The 18,254-nt window shown below is 39.7% G+C and overlaps 1 protein-coding gene across 3 annotated transcripts in view; it reads left to right on the top strand.

Annotated features, from left to right (window-relative positions):
* HTT (huntingtin) overlaps positions 1-16,794 on the top strand; it is a 318,202-nt gene extending 301,408 nt beyond the window's left edge. For all 3 annotated transcript variants that reach the window (XM_073000994.2, XM_073000995.2, XM_073000993.2), the window contains 6 exons: positions 144-258; positions 1,452-1,665; positions 10,137-10,242; positions 11,500-11,662; positions 12,143-12,303; positions 15,824-16,794. In XM_073000994.2, the coding sequence (XP_072857095.2) occupies positions 144-258; positions 1,452-1,665; positions 10,137-10,242; positions 11,500-11,662; positions 12,143-12,303; positions 15,824-16,037 (973 nt within the window). In that variant the 3' untranslated portion in view covers positions 16,038-16,794. The remainder of the gene's footprint in view (positions 1-143; positions 259-1,451; positions 1,666-10,136; positions 10,243-11,499; positions 11,663-12,142; positions 12,304-15,823) is intronic.
* Positions 16,795-18,254: the final 1,460 nt, after the last annotated feature.

Here is an 18,254-nt window from a genome sequence, read left to right as displayed (position 1 = left end):
TATAAATAACTTTTGCAATACTACTTTTGAGTCTTGTCAAAAAGAGTTCTAGACTTCCATTAGAATTCAAATGTAAAATACTTTTAACACTTTGAAGGCAAAAGTCCGGCCATTGATAATCCTGTTTTTGTTTGCCTTACCAGCTGTGTTAATATCCATAACCAGCAGCATGTTTTAGTAATGTGTGCGGTCGCATTCTATTTAATAGAAAACTATCCACTTGATGTAGGACCTGAATTCTCTTCTGGAATTATACAGGTATGTGTGAATTGTACAGATATGTTTGTGTTTCCTTATACTTGTTTTTTACCTTGAGAAATAAAATGGATAATGAATTAGTATTTTTCAGACTGGTGAAATATAAATGAAAGGAAATGCATTTCAGCCTTTAATCATGTCCGTCTCTGTCCAGTAGTCTACTACAGGGATCCCCATCCCCCAGTTCGCAGCCCGGTGCTGGTTCGTGGTCATGGCAGGACCGGGCCGTGGAGACAGATGTCCCGTCTCCCCGCATGCACTCACCCCACCCACATGGACGGCCCACTACCTGCACGCACGGGTGCCCCACCCACCCACGAGCACCCTCCGTGAGCGCACCCTGCTCCTTTGCGCATGTGCACGAGCGTATCCCACCCCTCTGCACAAGCATATGAGCATGCCCCTCCAAGAGAGTGCCCCACCCACCGCAAGTGGGGTTGCCCCCCTCGAAGGGACCCCACCCCATCCCCCCAACCGGTCCACAACTCGGAAAAGGTTGGGGACCACTGGTCTACCATACATTAATTGGTGTGAATTTGCCAGTCATTCTCAGAAATCATAGCTGACAAGATGTAACATCTGTTTCTATCTGAAATTGTTTCTGAGTTGATAGAGGTTGAAATTCTCAGTGAATGGAAGGATATTTTGTAACTGCTATTCTGAAGATATCTGTACCAGTGGAACTCGGCTGTATGTTTGACTCCTGTTCCACTGCGGCCATTCCCCATGGTGGCTGCTGCAAAAGTTAGCAGGAGATTCAGCCAAGTTGTCTGCAGCTTCCCAGAAGGTTTTGTGGTATTTATGGTAATAGTGATAGATACCAGGCAAATGAGAAGCATTCAGCTGTAACAGTAATTTTTCTAGCTTTCTGTAAATAAGCTATTTTGGGGAGTATGGCAAACATTGAATAAGTTGAGCAGTGCTCTGCTAGTTTATTCAGAAACAAGGCCCAGTTATTTTAGCGTAATCTGAGAAAATATTAATGAGAGAAAGGAGCCTGACAAAGAAGCAGATCTTGAGATGATAGAATAAGTAGTAATATCCTTCCTGGCAAGCTGCCTGATTTTGATGTTTCCAATCTATTTATAAATGTTTTATTTTAGTTATGCTATTGTATTCTGAACTGAGTTCCCCTTATCTCTCCTATAGTTTGCATGTCTGTGGATTTTAATACTTTTTCCTGTTTATCTTAGATGTGTGGAGTGATATTGTCTGGAAGTGAAGAATCAACTCCATCCATTATTTACCACTGTGTTCTGAGAGGTTTAGAACGACTCCTCCTTTCAGAACAACTGTCTAGATTGGATTGTGAATCATTAGTTAAACTGAGTGTGGACAGAGTGAATGTACACAGCCCCCACAGAGCTATGGCTGCATTGGGATTAATGCTGACTTGTATGTATACAGGTATGGGTCTCTTAATTTATTTCTGTGTTAGAAATGCACTCCATGAAGGAACACTTCTTGGAAACTATTCAGTTACCATATATCTTTGTGTATCCCTATATTGTTTTGTAATCCTTTACAGTGTTATTAATTAATTAATTAATTAATTAATTAATTAATTATTCGATTTATACCCCACCCCTCTAGACAGAGTCTACTCGGGGCGACTCGTAGTGCTTCACTAAGCAGTGGCAAACCTACTGAAACAACCTCTTCTTTGTTATCTATCCCTCTTTCCTTGGCCCAAGGGATGCCAGTAAATGGGCAAGGACTTGCTCTGTCCCTGTAAAAATAATCAGTCATTGTCTTAGTCTTACCTCATCCCCTGTGTCCAAAAGGCACTCTTCATATGTAGAATACTCCTCCATCACAGGAGAAATGGCGAAGATCTAAATAATAACACATAGAAGACAAGGCAAGCAACTTGCACTTGATTATCAGTTGTCCCTTAGGGCAGTGGTTCCCAACCTTGGTTCCCCAGATATTCTTGGATTAAAACTCCCAGAAGTCCTGAACAGCATGGCTAGTAATGAAGCACTGCCTTAGAACAAACAAGCCTTGCTCTCTACACCAGTGGTCAGAGAACGTCCCAAATGGTGTTGGGGTGTATGGCTTTCAAAACAAGTGTTTTGTCAAGACTACCTTGATATTACCTTCTACAGTGTTGTGTTTGTTTGTTTGTTTGTTTTGTGGGTTCTTTTGGAACTATCTCCATTCAAATTTCAAACAGCTAGCCATCGCCAGCAATATCTGACACTCAGCTGATGCCTCCAGTTCTTTAATCTCAATACAGTAATGTCATTGTGAAGCTTACTTAAGCAAAATTACCAATAATGACCTCTGATGCCTTCTTGAATACATATTAATGCTCTTTAGCTTCTTACAGTCTGGAAAGCACTCCAGGCATTTGAGATGATGTTACAAGGAAACATGGTTCAGATTTCCATAGTACCACATCATGTTTTACTTAAACAAACAGTGAAGGACGTGCTGCACCATATTCCTGGATGTCGCTTTTCACATGTGGGGATAGTTATAGAGAGAAACAAAATTTTCATTTTTAATTCATATACCAGGAGTCAGCAACATGGTGTTGGACACACTCAGGCACTCCTCAACCTCTTTGCATGAATATTAGCTGCTGTCTGTAGATCATTATCTATTTTGCTGGTATGCTGAGCAAGACACACTCTAACAGTTTTCCATTAGTTCTCCTCAGCCTACTGCACATGCAGCATCTTTAGAGAACATCAGAACTTTTACTTGCCTCAGGTTTCTTTCTTCCATGTAGTTATTTCTACCATGGTTTTCTCCTTCCTTCATCTAGTTTCTATGTTTGAGAACAAACAAACAAAATAGTATTACCATATTACTTATCTATACTTCCCTACTCCAGTATCCAGATCTACGTCGGTTTTGGCAGTGATTCTGACATCAATACCAAAGATTATTTCAGAGTTGATTCCAATTAAGAGAAAGAAGTCTGCTACATCTTCAGATAAACAGGAAAAATAAAAAAATAAAAAAAAGGAAATGGATGTCATGATTCTTTGGCTCGATTCAAGCCATCAAAAGCCAAAGATCAGTATAGAAACATCTACACTTCACAGGGCTTGTTTGCCTGATTGCTCACCAACTCCTTTAACCTAGATAATGGATATATCATGCCATATTGACAGAGATCCCCTTGACTTCATTGTAAAGACTCAGCTTCACCTCTTCCACACAGCCAAAGTTCAATGACTTGATCAGTGTCACCACTGATAGTAAAAAGGAAGCTATTGGCCTCAGTTTCAAAACCTCTGGCGGAGCCAATTTTGGAACTCATGGCTGCTGACTCTATGCAACCATCTCAATTGAAACAAAATCACTCACCAGGAAAATCAGTACACTATTGAAACAAACAGCTCCTTTGGAACCGTTGTTGAACAGATCATACTACCCACAACCAGTAATCAGAGAATGTGCAACATTCACAGCTACTGTTTTCTCCAGACTCTGGTGGCTGATACTTCTCCACCCTCTCCTTCAGAAAATCTGATCCTCCAATAAGGAAAGGGCATAAACTAGACTTATTGAGACACAAAGTCTATTTGATACCTATTCTGGGTATAAGAATTGCTAACTATCAGGCAGGCATGGGAACATATCAGTATATTTGGGGGAAATTACAACCTACACACTTGATCCTAGCCAAAAGGCTAAGAAGCAATAGCCAATAGATAAGAAGAGTTTGGCACAACTATATTGCAACAAGATGCTTATAATCTGACAACCTGCCAGATACACTCCTCTCATCAAGTTTCAGACTATAATGCTAAGCTTATGGTGGCAGGAGTTATGTTGAGAAGACATGTTTGGTTGCAATCATGTAACATTTCAGATGACTCCAAAGCTCCTACTGAGGATCTCCCTTTTGATGGGGTGGGACTTTTTAATACCCAGATACATGAGTTAATGGATGATCTGTACAAGAAATGGATGACAGCTAAGCTTATGATGATTTCTGTGCTACTAAATCAACTGTCATCCAGGCAGTTTAGACAAACGTAGCATAGATCCTACTCCTATACAAAATATAAATTACCATCTGATCAATCACAATATTTTTGTCAATGAACTCTACAATACTACAAGAACCACTCTCAACAGCCAAGGTACAAGTCTTCTGGCTCCACTAAGAAACAGGACAAAAAGTGAAAACATAATCTTTGCATTATTTTGAAGACGTACAGCTTAAATAAAGCATACTTCTTTTTCATGGTATCCATGTATGTACACAGAATGGGTGTGTGTGCCTGTGCACCATGACTTTGGAAAGTTCCAGAGCCTCAAAAACGAAGGTGCCTCTAGCCTGTACTGCAGAAGCATGGGCCCACTTTCCTCAGTCCTTTTTTGTCCGCATACGAAGGACTGCTCCAGAGCCTCACTTCACTTACCTTTGTTCCTTTTTCTAACAAGTTCTCTATCTTCCTTTTTCCCTTCTTCCTTTACTCTTCCTTCTCACCAAGGCCTTACCCCAGCCTCCTCTGCCAAATACAAGCAAACAACCTGCTCCATAAAGGCAGGCAGGAAACCGTAACACCAGTTTTGCTGTGCCTCAACCCAAACTCAACAGCACACATCCTTCTACCACCATCACCCCACATTACAACTACAGACATATGCTTAGCACTCTTCATCCATACTTCATATGCATGGATCATCAACATCATAACCCACAGATATGCAGTAGAATTCTCCACTCTTCCACCCATGGACTGTGTCCAACACACCCCACCCTCTACTGTCCTCCAGGAGGAAATCCACACATTCCTGAATAAAGAAGCCATCTTAATGGTACCTCTCCACCACACCTCCGCTGGTTTCTTTTTCCAGTACTTTACCAAAAAGGGATGGAAGGCTATGCCTCTTCTTGAATCTGTGTGCCCCCAACACGTTTATCACTCCAGGTTGTGACATTATAATCCATTCTCCCCCTGATTCACTAGGGGGAACTGGTCCACATCCATAGACCTTCACAACATGTACTTTCATATGGTTCACATGCATAAAACTTTGCAATGTGTACTTTCATATATCAGTTTACCCACAGTATCATTGCTTCCCAAGCTTCTTCATTGACCATCAGGCCTAATAACTTTTGGGCAGTTCCCTTTGGGTTATCCGCAGCCCCAAGGATTTTCACCAAGTACATGGTGCCAGTGACAGCATTTCTCAGAACCCAAGGCATCACCGTCTTTCTCTACCCCAACAATTGGCTGTTGGTAGCGCACAACAAAGACACTTTAATTACCAACATTGCATTCATCCTGTAACTACTCTCAAGTCTTAGGCTATAAGTCAATACAGAGAAATCCTATCCCAAACCATCCACTACATTGGAGTTTGTATCAATGCCACAATTGCACCTACCACAGGTAGACACTATCATCCAGGGCCCTCCAAGCCTTCAGAACTATGATATAGAGACACACTGTCCAAATTGCCACAGACAATGCTATGGCAGTGCACTACCTGAACAAACAGGGCAGAACCAAGTCCCTCAGCCTCCTCTTCCTGACAGGACTCATATGGGAAATGTGCATTGCCCATTAGATTCTCATTGCAACTCAAATCTCGAGCACAGATGAGATAGATGGCAGATCGGCTCAGCTACAGAATGACCGCACATGAATGGGAACTCTCCAGTGAAGTATATGGTCAGCTAATCTCCCACTGGGGTGTGTCTTCTGTTGATGTTTTTGCCAACATCACTAACTTCAGATGCCCCCGTTACTGCTCCTGAGCAGGCGGGGTGCAAACCCTGTCAGAGCCGTTTTCCTTGCAGCGACCAATCGGTGGTGCTGCCCTGACACCCGGACCTCCTCTCCCATCACTACAGCACAGTACTTCACCCAGATGTCACTCATCTGATGCTCACTGCTTGGAGGATATGCCTCTCCTCGTAAATATCCTGAGGCAGATGAGACACCCCTCCACTACCTTGCTCTACACTTATAAGTGAAGACATTTCCAGCCTCTCCAGTGTCCTAACCTTCCTGCTCCACCTTAAATGGAAGGGACTTTTCATCTGTTTCCAAAGTCTACCTGGCAGCCATAGTGGTGCATCAACCAGCCAACCAGCTATTGTCACATCTCTTCAAACATCAAACCATTAAGAGGTTTCTTAAGGACCTCCAGAATGCCTGCCTGGGTGTGTGACCCCCTTATAATCCATTATCTCACTAGTGTTACCACAGCTCACTAATCACCCCTTTGAACCACTGGCCACAACAGACCTTCACTTACTGACCTTCAAGATCACACTTGTGGCCCTCACATCAGCCCATTAGGCTGCAGAACTCATGGCCCTTCGCTGTGATTCACCATACCTCATCTTCTCCCATGACAAGGCTATTCTACACATAGATATTACCTTCCTACTCAAGATGGCATTCTGTTTCCACATCTCTCAAACCATCATCTTACTTGCCTTTTATCATTCTCTGCAAAAACTGTCCACTCCTTGGATGTCAGATGAGCCTTGTCCTTTTACCTAAATAGAACAAAGTATTTTAGGCAAACAACTAAACTCTTCATCTTCTACCAAGGTCCCAAGAAGGGACACCTAGTCTTGTCTCAAAGTTTTCTAAATTGATCTCTCAGGCTGTCACCCTGACCTAAGAACTAGCAAACAAGTCCTTGCCTCAGACCTTCCACAGTCACTCCACAAGAGCAATATCCTCATCTGTGACCTTCATCTGAAGCATTGACATCCAAGAGATCTGCTGAGCAACAATTTGGTCCCATCAGATGACATTTGTCACACACTACAGATTAGATCTGTGTAGAGCATTTGGATAGGGCTGCTACGTCTTCAGTTCTGGTGTAATTCCCCCATCCAGTGTATAGCTTGCTAGTCACCCATTTTGTGTGCATGCATGGACACAGCGAAAAAGACTTGGTTACTTACATAACTATGGTTCTTTGAGTGGCGATCCATGTATCCATACAATCCCACCCACCTCCGTTCTTGTTCCACTCTTACTCTTTTTTCTTGCAGTGGACAACTGGGACTGAGGAGAGTAGGTTGTGCTTGGCTAGAGGCACTTTCATTTTTGAGACCCTGGAACTTTCCGTCGTGGTGCCGTGCAGGCACACAAACCCATTTTGTGTGGATACATGGATCACCACTCAAAGAACCATAGTTATATAAGTAACCAAGTCTTCCCTTCCCATCTACCCTTTCTGCTGGCCATCTAGAGCCTTTTATAGAAGGGATAGCCATGTTAGTCTGTGCAAGCATTATAAGTAACAACAAAATGGAAATAAAAAGTATAAAAAGACCAAAACATGGTGGCATCTTAAAGACTAACTTTTATCTGTTTCTAATGTGAGCTTTTATGGACAAGTCTACTCCATTGGTATTGTTAATTAGATTGGCTGTTTACATCCATTGATGATCTTTTCCTCCTACAAGCTTCCCTTTGTAATCAGTTGCAATAGTGTGTGAATTATCACAGGCAATGGGTGACCACAAGAGCATTTTTCAACTTCATAGGTAAAACAGATTCTTGACTCTGCCCTTGTGGTCATCCATTGCCTGAGGTAATTCATACACTATTGCAACCAATTACAAATGGAAGCTTGTAGTGGGGAAAGATCATCAAGGATTGTAAATAGCCAGTCTAATTAACATTCACGTTACTCTACTGTCACATTCCCCCAGTGTCCCCTATTTGTTTTCCCTCAAACACAGGTCCACCTTCAGACATGATGTGCTATTTTCTCCCTTTACATGCTGCCACCAGTGGATCTTTATCCACTCTGTACCAAATATGAATCTTATACCCGGGGTGCCAAATATAACAGGTTTATTTATTGTTTGATTGGTAAATCACAGAAGTAAAGTCATAGATGTTCTTTTATTGTTCAGTCATTAACTTGGATAGGATTCACGTTTGCTTGTTTGTATTAATTCACATTAACCACTGTAACAATATCTTACGACTGTCTATTTTCTATTACTTTTATCTCTTATCTATTCTCTAACACACACCATTTTTCCAATCTCAGTCTTAACACTTCAAAAACTCTCCTCTAACCCTCCTCAGTCTCCAGTTGTTCTCCTGACTCCACCCCTCCTGTTCTGCCATAGGCTCCTGCCCTAGAGCTCCATATGACGGACAGGCATGACTTGGGCATTCCGCCATATTTACCATTGTTATTTTGTGACTGAGGTTCTTGCATTCTTTACAGCACAAGCTTCAGTGAAAGACCTGCATAGCAAAGATGTTATCATGACATTGTTATGCTCCCACTGACTTTCTTACAAACCAACCATGATCTCTGCATTTGATATCTATATTTTCATACCATGCCATATTTCCATGTTGAATCTGTTTCTCTTATGTTTGATGAAGTGGACTTGTTCACGAAAGCTCACATTAAAAAAACAGATCAAAGTTAGTCTTTAAGATGCCACCACCTTTTTGTCATTTTTTTGCTTTTTATTTCTATATTATTTTTACTTAGTGTCTCTTATAACACTTGTTGTACTGTCACCACAGAAGCTTGGGTAGTATCTATCATCTCTCATGGTTATGCCACAGGGTCTCAAAAGCTTCAGTCCACAGGAAATCTTTGATTTACTCCTCTGTCCAACATCTTAAAAGACAAAATAGCACAATTACTTCAAAAGAATGTGATTCATTGTGTGCCGTAAGAAGAGATAAATGAAGAAGTATTATCCCTGTTACTTTACAGTCCTGAAAAAAGATGGAGATTTATATCCTGTACTTGAGCTCAGAGGTATAAGCAAGTAGGTAAGACCCAAGAAGTTTTGCATGTGACCCTCACCTCTGTTCTTCAATTACACAATAAGAGACTGGTTTGCTGTTGTAGACTTGGAGGATTCATTATTTCACATCTCCCTCACTACCATTTCATTCTGTTCAGAGGAGTTATACCAGTTTCAGGTCCTACTCTTTGGTCTGGCAATGACATTCAGAACCTTCACAAGTGTTATCTATCTACCTTTTTTTCAGCTCTCCACCTCTGGGCAAATCTCTTCATAACCTAGATGTGCAATGTGCTTCTATAACTCACGAATGATGGAATTTAGGAAGTCATTCAGGCTGTGTTATCAAGGCCGTAAGGAAATGCAACCTGGTGTCCTCCCAGAGACTAGCCAAGTGGGTTGTGGAGAATATCAAGCTAGCATGCAAGATGGCAAATCTGTCAAAGTCAAAAGTGTAACAATACTCTCAGAGCACTATAGAACATTATAAAACCCCTTGGTAGTTCAACTCTTGAAGCTATCACAGAAATATCATGAACAATTTTTGCTGCTTACTCATTGAAGAAAAAAATGGAATGGGGCTAATTATGCAGACTGTAAGCAGCCACATGCAGCTATTAGCTGATGCATCCTGGTAACTCAATTTGTGTTCTAGGGGAATTATTCTGGCCTTTAGCAAAACAGGGCAAAATCCTGTTGGCATAAATTTATGTCACCATAACCCAGATCATGCACCACAAGTATTTAAATTAAATTAATGGAAAATTTCCTGTCTCTTCCTTGCAGGTTCTGATGCTCTCTAGGGTTCTCTTGTGCTCTAAAGGAGCCATTAGGAGGAAAGGTTGGGATGCCTTTAATACTGATAAATCACTGCCCATGGTCCCAATCCAGAATTCCAGCAGCTATTTTTTACAATTCAAGGCTTCCCACCTCTGTCCTGAGATTCCCAAAGGTTTCCTCAGGGCAAAAGGGGGCCTTGGGGAGCCTCAGAGTCTGAATGTTTGGGGTATAGGAAGCTTTCCTTTAGTTTAAATTAAATTTTTCTAGGTCCTGAGCTCAGTTATGCCAATTTGCACAACAGTATTTTGCCCCACAATGCATTCCTTTGTATTTTAAAACTGTTTCATTGTGCTTTTTTCTTTGCTTTTAGGAAAAGAGAAAATTAGTCCTGTGCGAGTTACAGAACACAGTCAAGCCTCCCCAGACAGTGAGTCTGTAATTGTGGCCATGGAGCGAGTTTCTGTTCTTTTTGACAGGTAGAAAATTTCAATCTTAAAGCAAATGTAGTAAGTGTTGGTTTTATTAATATGTAACATTAGTTAAGATACAATTTAAACGTCACTTCACACTTGTTTTTCAGTATATAGATAAAACATAAGTCTTATCAATATTCTGTATTAAACAAGAGTGAAATTGTTTTCAGCAATTACTTTCATCTGTCAACAGTAGAACCAACCATACATCTGTAGACTTCTACTAAAAACTGCAGGTAGTTTAGCTGGTGTAAACTGTGGTGAGTAAAGCTATAATAAATAGTCACAGAACATGGCATTTTTCAGTTAAGTATACAGTATGCATACAACTAGTCAAAACTGAGGGCAGAATTAAATATGTTGAGGGGAATTGCCATGTTTAAAGTCCTGTTTTTGAGCCTGTGTCACTTGTGTGTACCAGATGCACCTTGAGCTCAGGGGCAGGAGGGGAACAGATCATCTGAGATCATAGCTGCATAGCATATGGTGGCTAGTACCGGGGTTTGCATTTTTGTGTTTTAAGACTGCAGTGTCCAGTATTCCTCAAGAATTTCCCAGGCAGAATGCAAGGGTTTTTAGCCCACCTGCTAACAGATATATTATGCTTATCTGGAGCAGTGCCTGCCTCGGAGCCTGTATGGCCTTCTCCATGTTAATAATAATAATAATAATAATAATAATAATAATAATAATAATAATAATAATAATAATAATAATAATAATAATAATAATAATAATAATAATAAATAAATAAATAAATAAATAAATAAATAAATAAATAAATAAATAAATAAATAAATAAATAAATAAGGAAACTGCCACAGGGTTTCCTGGGATTTGTAGTGTTGCTGCCTGTTAGGCTCTAGAAAAGGTGCTTCCCAAAGAACTGTGACTCTCAGGCAGCACTAACCCTGTTACCTGCTGAGGTCCTGTGGTGGTTTTGGAGTAATTCTTGTTGTTGAAATCATTGACTGGGAACTTAACTTGCTCCAGATGGGTTGTGTGAAGGTTCCAGCTCAACTGTAAGTATTCATTATAGGCTTTGGCCCACTGATCTAACTATATCTACCTCAATTGAAGAGGTCTAGTGGGAAATCATCCACAACATTCTGAAGGGAGTGTTATCCAGAACAAAGGAGAACCCTTTTGTCAATCCCAGTCTGTTCAAGTCACTAATTAGGATGAATAGAAGTGGGTTTCACTTGACACATCTGAACAATGTGAAGATGGTTAGTAACTGTTATGCCATTTTATTTTTAGAGTCAGAAAAGGGTTTCCCTTTGAAGCCAGAGTGGTAACTCGGATCCTTCCTCAATTTCTTGATGATTTTTTCCCTCCACAAGATGTAATGAATAAAGTTATTGGAGAATTCTTATCTAACCAGCAGCCATATCCACAGTTTATGGCAACTGTAGTATATAAGGTAAGGTAACTACTATTAAACATACAGTATTTTCCCACATTTCCATTTTGCTTTTGTTTAATTTAGTCATTATAATGTGTGGTATTTTTTTTCAGGTTTTTTTGGATTTCATGCAGTTATAAGTTCTAGGTTAAAACAAATGCAGGGAAGCAGTAACAGCCCGTTGTGATGAATTCATCACACTAAGCAAACAGTAATAGTCTCTGCTGTTTTTGTTGTACTCTCTTTGCTGTACAGCTGATTAGTACTGTTGCTTCTTGTATATTTCATTATATATTTTTAATTTTTGTGAGCTGTTTTGAGAATCCATGTTGAACTGAAGAGACAGCTATAAAATGCCTAAATATATAATTGAAATCAGTACAGAAATAGAATTCAACCACAACATTTACATATGACCTAGGGGTATTATGTATTTCTTGTGTTTCCCTTACAGGAGAGCTTTTAATGCATATGAATTATCTGTTTTAATTCTTACAGGTATTTCAGAGATTGCATACCACTGGTCAATCTTCTATGGTCCGTGATTGGGTGATGTTGTCACTCTCCAACTTCACACAGAGAACACCTGTTGCTATGGCAATGTGGAGTTTGTCTTGTTTCTTTGTCAGTGCTTCCACCAGCCAATGGATTTCAGCAATGTATCCTATGCAATATGTATTGTTCTGCAGAATTCTGTAATAATCTTTCTCTTTTCTAATGGTGCTGGAATAAAAAAATAGTTCCTCTTGGTACTAGGCAGGATCATCTTGTAAAGATGTTAAAACAAGTGGATTTCCCAGGTTAGCCAACTTTGTATAGCAGCTAGCATGGTCTTTGCAGAGTCTGCTTCTAGCTCACTGCTATATGTCTGAACTTTCTCTCTGTCTCTTTGTCTCAGTTAAGGACTTGGCTGGGACAATGAATAGTCTTTTCCCCATTCCTCTTTGCCTAATAGAAAATACATCTCATTAGTATAGAGCAGTACTCAACACTACTTTCTTGCACTGTTATCTATCTTTGATAGCCAGAAGGGAAAACAGGAGAGACTATTCAGTTACAAGATTCCTCATTCTTGAATAATAGAGTCTAGCAGCACAGAATTGCTTCCGATTGCCTTTTTCATGCTAATACTGTATAATCTAATCATCACTCTTTGAGAAACTGTACCAGTAATGCAATGGGTTACCTATAGTGAGTTGCTTTCCATTCCATTTAGTGTGCCCCTCTGATCAAGGTCCGTCAAGAAAGTACACTAGGTCAAAGTTTTTATCACTAGTCTAACAACCAAATGAAAAGTAGTTTCACAGCTCTATTTAATCAACATTAGGTAGGATGGGAAAGGAGATGATGTGTATTTTGACCATAAAAAATATTTTAAAGCAAAAATCTGAATGTACATTGTGGCTCATCGAAAGGCATGTTAAGCTAGAGTGTGGAGCAATCTTCTGAAGTCATTTCTCATATACATGCAAAATATTACCCTCAAAGGTGAAACGTCGACATATGGGAAAACAATAATAACATCTTTTGGCACGCATTTCTGGAGTACGTGAGAGAACTAGTACCTCTTGTGAAGGAAGAGGAGCTGTCTTAGGAAGAAATTATGTAGGAAGAACTCAAGCATGCTCAGTTTTTGTCACCAATTTTTTCCCAAGGAATACTGGCCAACGTTTTCTGGAACCTTTAGCTAGAGGAGACTCTGTCAGTTTTTGGGCTGACATGTTTCAAAGGCACAGACAGGGCAATCACCATCTCCATCTGTGCCCTTTTAACAACAGTTTATACAGTGTTACAGTTGAGTAGGCTAATTCTGGCACAAGAAAACTATGGACCAGAGAATGCCAAAGCTCCACAATTTCTCTAAGTTTTGAAGATGTTTTTTCAGTTCTCTTGAAGATATCCCACTGGTAGCCTTAGTGTTTTTCCCTTTTAAGACACCTGGGTAGCAGTTGCACACCGAAGTAGTTGTGAAATCGCTTTGAGACCTCTTCGTGGTGATATGAGCCTGTTCATTAAATTCTGTTATTCTTTAGGGTCATATATTTGATGGCTGATAGTCCATCTTATGGAGACTGAGATATTTATAAATAGGCAAAATGTATTCTGGATGTATGAGGAACCGCCTTATGATCCGTATATAAAAACAAAGTTCCTGGTTGGGTAATGCTTCTGTAATCACCAAAAATTTACAGACAATATTAGCTTATGAGTTCTCCAGAACTCTTCCTCAGACAAAGATTTATAAAACTTGGTGTAGGGGCTAGAGACAAATCATTTTGTTTTCTTTTTTAAATATTCTACATAGCTGTTTGTCAGATGCATTTTTAGCAGGTTTGCTTTTTCAGTACAGTTTTCAGTCAAGGCTACTACCACCAGTGTAATGACTCCCAGGAAGTCATAGCTTTTATAGCTGAGAATCAGATGCAGTTTTCTAGTCAGAGGAACAGCAAAGGATTATCTGGAGTCTGACTAGTGAAACCGTTTAGATTTTGCTATAGCTGCTGCTGTTGTCATATCAAGATGTAATCTTTAGGGCAAAGTTCTGTGACAGACCACTCCAAAAACTTTCAGTACTTTTATTGAATTCATCACTGCAATAGCAGGAAAAACAAAATGGAAGTTAACAAACAGATCGTACTGATATACAGCGTTAAGGCAATACATCTTTACTGCACTTGCAGTCACAGCTGACTTCAAAAGGATAAAAAAAGAGCACCTTTACCCTTTAGCTCATATGTTGTCAGTCTCTGGCTCATGTGATACCACTGGAGGCCTTTAGAACAGTCCGTACAAGTGCCACCGATGTTTTCATGGAAATGAGAGTCATCCTTACTACTGTCCTCTCCACTGAAACTGCATTCTCTCCAGCCCATCAAACAACTCTTCAGCAAACTGAATGAAACACAGTTGTAGGAAGGAGGGCAGGAATGTGCAAGTCCTTTCCATTAGATACAGTGGGGAGGTATGACTGTGCATGCATGTTTGCGTGAGAGAGGGAAAGTGTGGAGGGAATTAAATGTGTGTATAAATGGAGAATGATTGTCTTTGCGGTGTGGTGAGTGAGACACTGATCCTGTCCATGCACACAAACGCATACCAAACATTGATTTCTCCCACCGGCATTCAGTCCTCGGAATACAAAGTTGATACGGCCCTTTCTTAACCTTTGACATTTCATACTTATGCATTATCTTACAATAAAGGGGTTAGATTTTCTAGTGTGTTTGCACATTTGATTTGAAAGTTTCCAGTGGGGACTGGGAACAGTTGAACTCCAACCAGATGGAGAAAACGTAAACACCACATCCAGAATCCTGGGGGTACAAATAACCCCAATGTATTGAAACTTTTCTTAGCAATTGCTATATTAAGTGGGACACCAGCTTTTATTAAAATAAGCAGTTAAGCATTAAAGAGCTGAAATCTTGTTCCATGAGTTACACCAGATAAGGGACTTCTTGGAAATAAAGTATGTTTGATTCCCCTAACCCTGCCCACCCCAAGATACTGAGGTTCCTGTGGAATCCTGCTCATGACAATTTTTTTAAATTAAACACACACATACACACACAGAGGCTTCACAGTTGAACACATATATACACACAGGAATCTCGGGACTTTTGCAGGAAAAATCAGAAGTGTTTTATTTCTGAAAAAGTATGTCATCAACTTAATGCAGTGTAACATCTGAAACAAGACTTCAACAAGAATATTCTTATCATACTCCCAGGAGAAAATCAATAGAAGGATGATCTTTCATCATCCTCAAAAAGAATTCTCATATTTCACCACACTGGTTAATAACCATGTTTTATCAATGTAATACCCATTTTGCAACTTCTTGTACTAAGGCTTGATTGTGTGTGATTGGCTTTGTTGAATTGTAATGTAGAATAATGTGAATGGTCCCTTTACAGTTGATCCTTGCAGTTGCCTGAGAGCAAAACACAGAGTTGCCATATACACTCCTGTAAGGAAAATATGTTATGGAATAGTTCAGAAATATAGCCAAACAGGAGATTTTTCTGGAAGGCACCACTTTATAGGATATCTTTGTACTGATTTATAGAACCAATTTAATTGTTAAATCTTAGTCTTGCTAGAGAATGATGCAGTTACAATTTGTAATATGAAACATCTCAAGAGTGTTTTTGTTAATATCCTTGACTTTTTCTGAAGTCTTCCACATATAATCAGCAGAATGGGAAAATCCGAACAAGTAGATGTCAACCTCTTCTGCTTGGTGGCCATAGACTTCTACCGACATCAGATAGATGAAGAACTGGATCGCAGAGCCTTCCAATCTGTATTTGAAGTGGTGGCTTCACCTGGAAATCCATATTACCAGCTGCTAAATTGTTTGCAAAATGTCCACAAAATTACAGCATGTTAAAACCGTGGCAAAGTGATCACATGAAGAAATATAATTCGGAAACTTCATTGCCCTGTTCAGGTGTTTAGAACTTAGACAGAAGCTCTGTAGCCCTGCCCCACTCTGTTTCTGGTGCCATTGCTCTTCTCCATTTGGAGAGCAACACATCTGGAGAAGAGAGACCTACTGTCCACTGATTCACATGTGCCAACCCACATTAAAAGCCTCCATGGATAACATGGATTTTCCTCTGCAGACCGATCACTCTCCATGTGGAGAAGAGTGAGACCACCAAGATCAGATAACTGCAGACTAGCCCATATTAGTTATTCATTGAATCTGGCATATGAGGAGCACTTGAACATTTACAAATGTGCTGATCCCATCCTAAATTTGAAATTTTGTTTCTGTTTTTTCATCTTCTTTTGTAGAAAGCGAAACCAACCATCACAAACTACACTGAATGCAGGTGAATGCTAACAAAATCTAATTAGCCATAAAGTTTTGGAAACCTGAGCATTAGTTTTTTGCAAGGTACAGATGAGTAATGAATGCAAAGGAAATTGTTCATGTCAGTTTAAGTCACTCTGTTAACACTGAATGTGATAAATATTCAGTTCCACAGTGTAAAAGTCAGTTATTTAAAAACCAAAATGCTTATATTTCATGTTGCTATTATGTAATCAGTTCTAGCATAATGCTGATCAGTCTTTTTTCTTATGATGAAAGAAAGAGACTTTTAACACATCCAGCATGTGATGTTTCTGTCTTTAGACATTCTCTAGCACAGAGGTCCCCAACCCCCGGTCCGCAGCCCGGTGCTGGTCCATGGCCTGAGCTGGCCCGGGCCACTAAGACAGACCTCCCCCCCCCGCACGTATTCGCTGCGCACGCCCAGACAATTGCCGCACCACTGTTTCTGCATGCGCGCGAGCGCAGGGGGTGCCCCGCCTTCCCCAGCCGGTCCGTGGACCGAAAAAGGTTGGGGACCACTGCTCTAACATATTGTGGAGTTATGAGGATTCGGGAGAGGAGTAGACATCTGTAACCATACTTCCTTTTTTACCTCAAGATTTGTAAGTTGGATCAATATATTGGTAAAAAAACACTTCTAAATATTTCTATATCATGTATAGTATGTAAAGATGTAGAATGGTGCAAGAACAGGAAAAGATTTGCAAGATGAAATCCATAATAGCCACTGATGCAAAATGTCTTCATAGTAGTACTACCCTTAATTTCTTATTGTATGTTCTTCCTCCTGTATATTTTTTTAAATCACTCTGATGTACAATTTACATTTTAAGCGCTATATTTCCTCTTTTCTAAGTAACTATTTGAAAACTTGAATATATTTAATTAGTTGAAATTTGGTGTAAGAGATAATTTTTTGGGTGTGCTTTGGGTTTATTTTGAATATATAAATGGAGAAAAGGGACTAGTCACTTCAATGAGCTTTTTTAATTGCACAACATTTTAAGAAAGCAAAAGGTTACTTTCCAGGCAGCAGATCATCAAACATGGTCATGATTAAACATTCTTCTGATTAAAATCATGCATTTCATTTGGATTGAGAAAACACTATAAACTGCATGTAACCAGATCTGATTATAATTACTTTGGAGTTGGCATAAGTATTTAATAAGCAGGTAGGCATGATTTTATGTTCTAGCACTTTGTCAATGAGTGTGCACAGCACAAACATTAATACATCTGAAAATTCCACATGACTAGATACTCTGAAGAGAAACTGTTGATTTCACATATGGAAATACAAGGTGGGAAGGTTTAGTGTTTTGGTTTTCAGCAATATTCTATATCTTTATCTCTTAACCTTTCTTGCCAACAGAATTATAGTTTTATCAAAAAGAATGTGGACCTCTCATTCATGTATATAATACATGTAAACTTAATTATACATGTGACTGCATTTGATGTATACATATATGTATATTGTATTTATTAAACTGATGGCTTTAAACGATTCCCTGTTTGTAGACTGTCATTACTGCATCTGAACATACAGTAACTTGATTAAAAGGTTGCTGTATAACTTCCTTTATTGCAAATCCCACATGCAATAGAAAAAAGCTTTTCAGCCAGTATTCTGTTGGAAATTTGCCCACATTCTCAGCCAGTCATGCAGCAAACTTCTTACATTGGTGGATCCACTTCTGCAATGTTAGTTGAGTGTGCTAAAATTCCCAACAGGATATTGGACTTTGCAATTCTTTTTCT

This window comes from Pogona vitticeps, chromosome 5 (assembly GCF_051106095.1).
Source record: "Pogona vitticeps strain Pit_001003342236 chromosome 5, PviZW2.1, whole genome shotgun sequence".
NCBI classification, from domain to species: domain Eukaryota; kingdom Metazoa; phylum Chordata; class Lepidosauria; order Squamata; family Agamidae; genus Pogona; species Pogona vitticeps.
The sequence above is the reverse complement of the archived record's forward strand: the minus strand, read 5'-3'. Positions and strand labels throughout refer to the sequence as shown.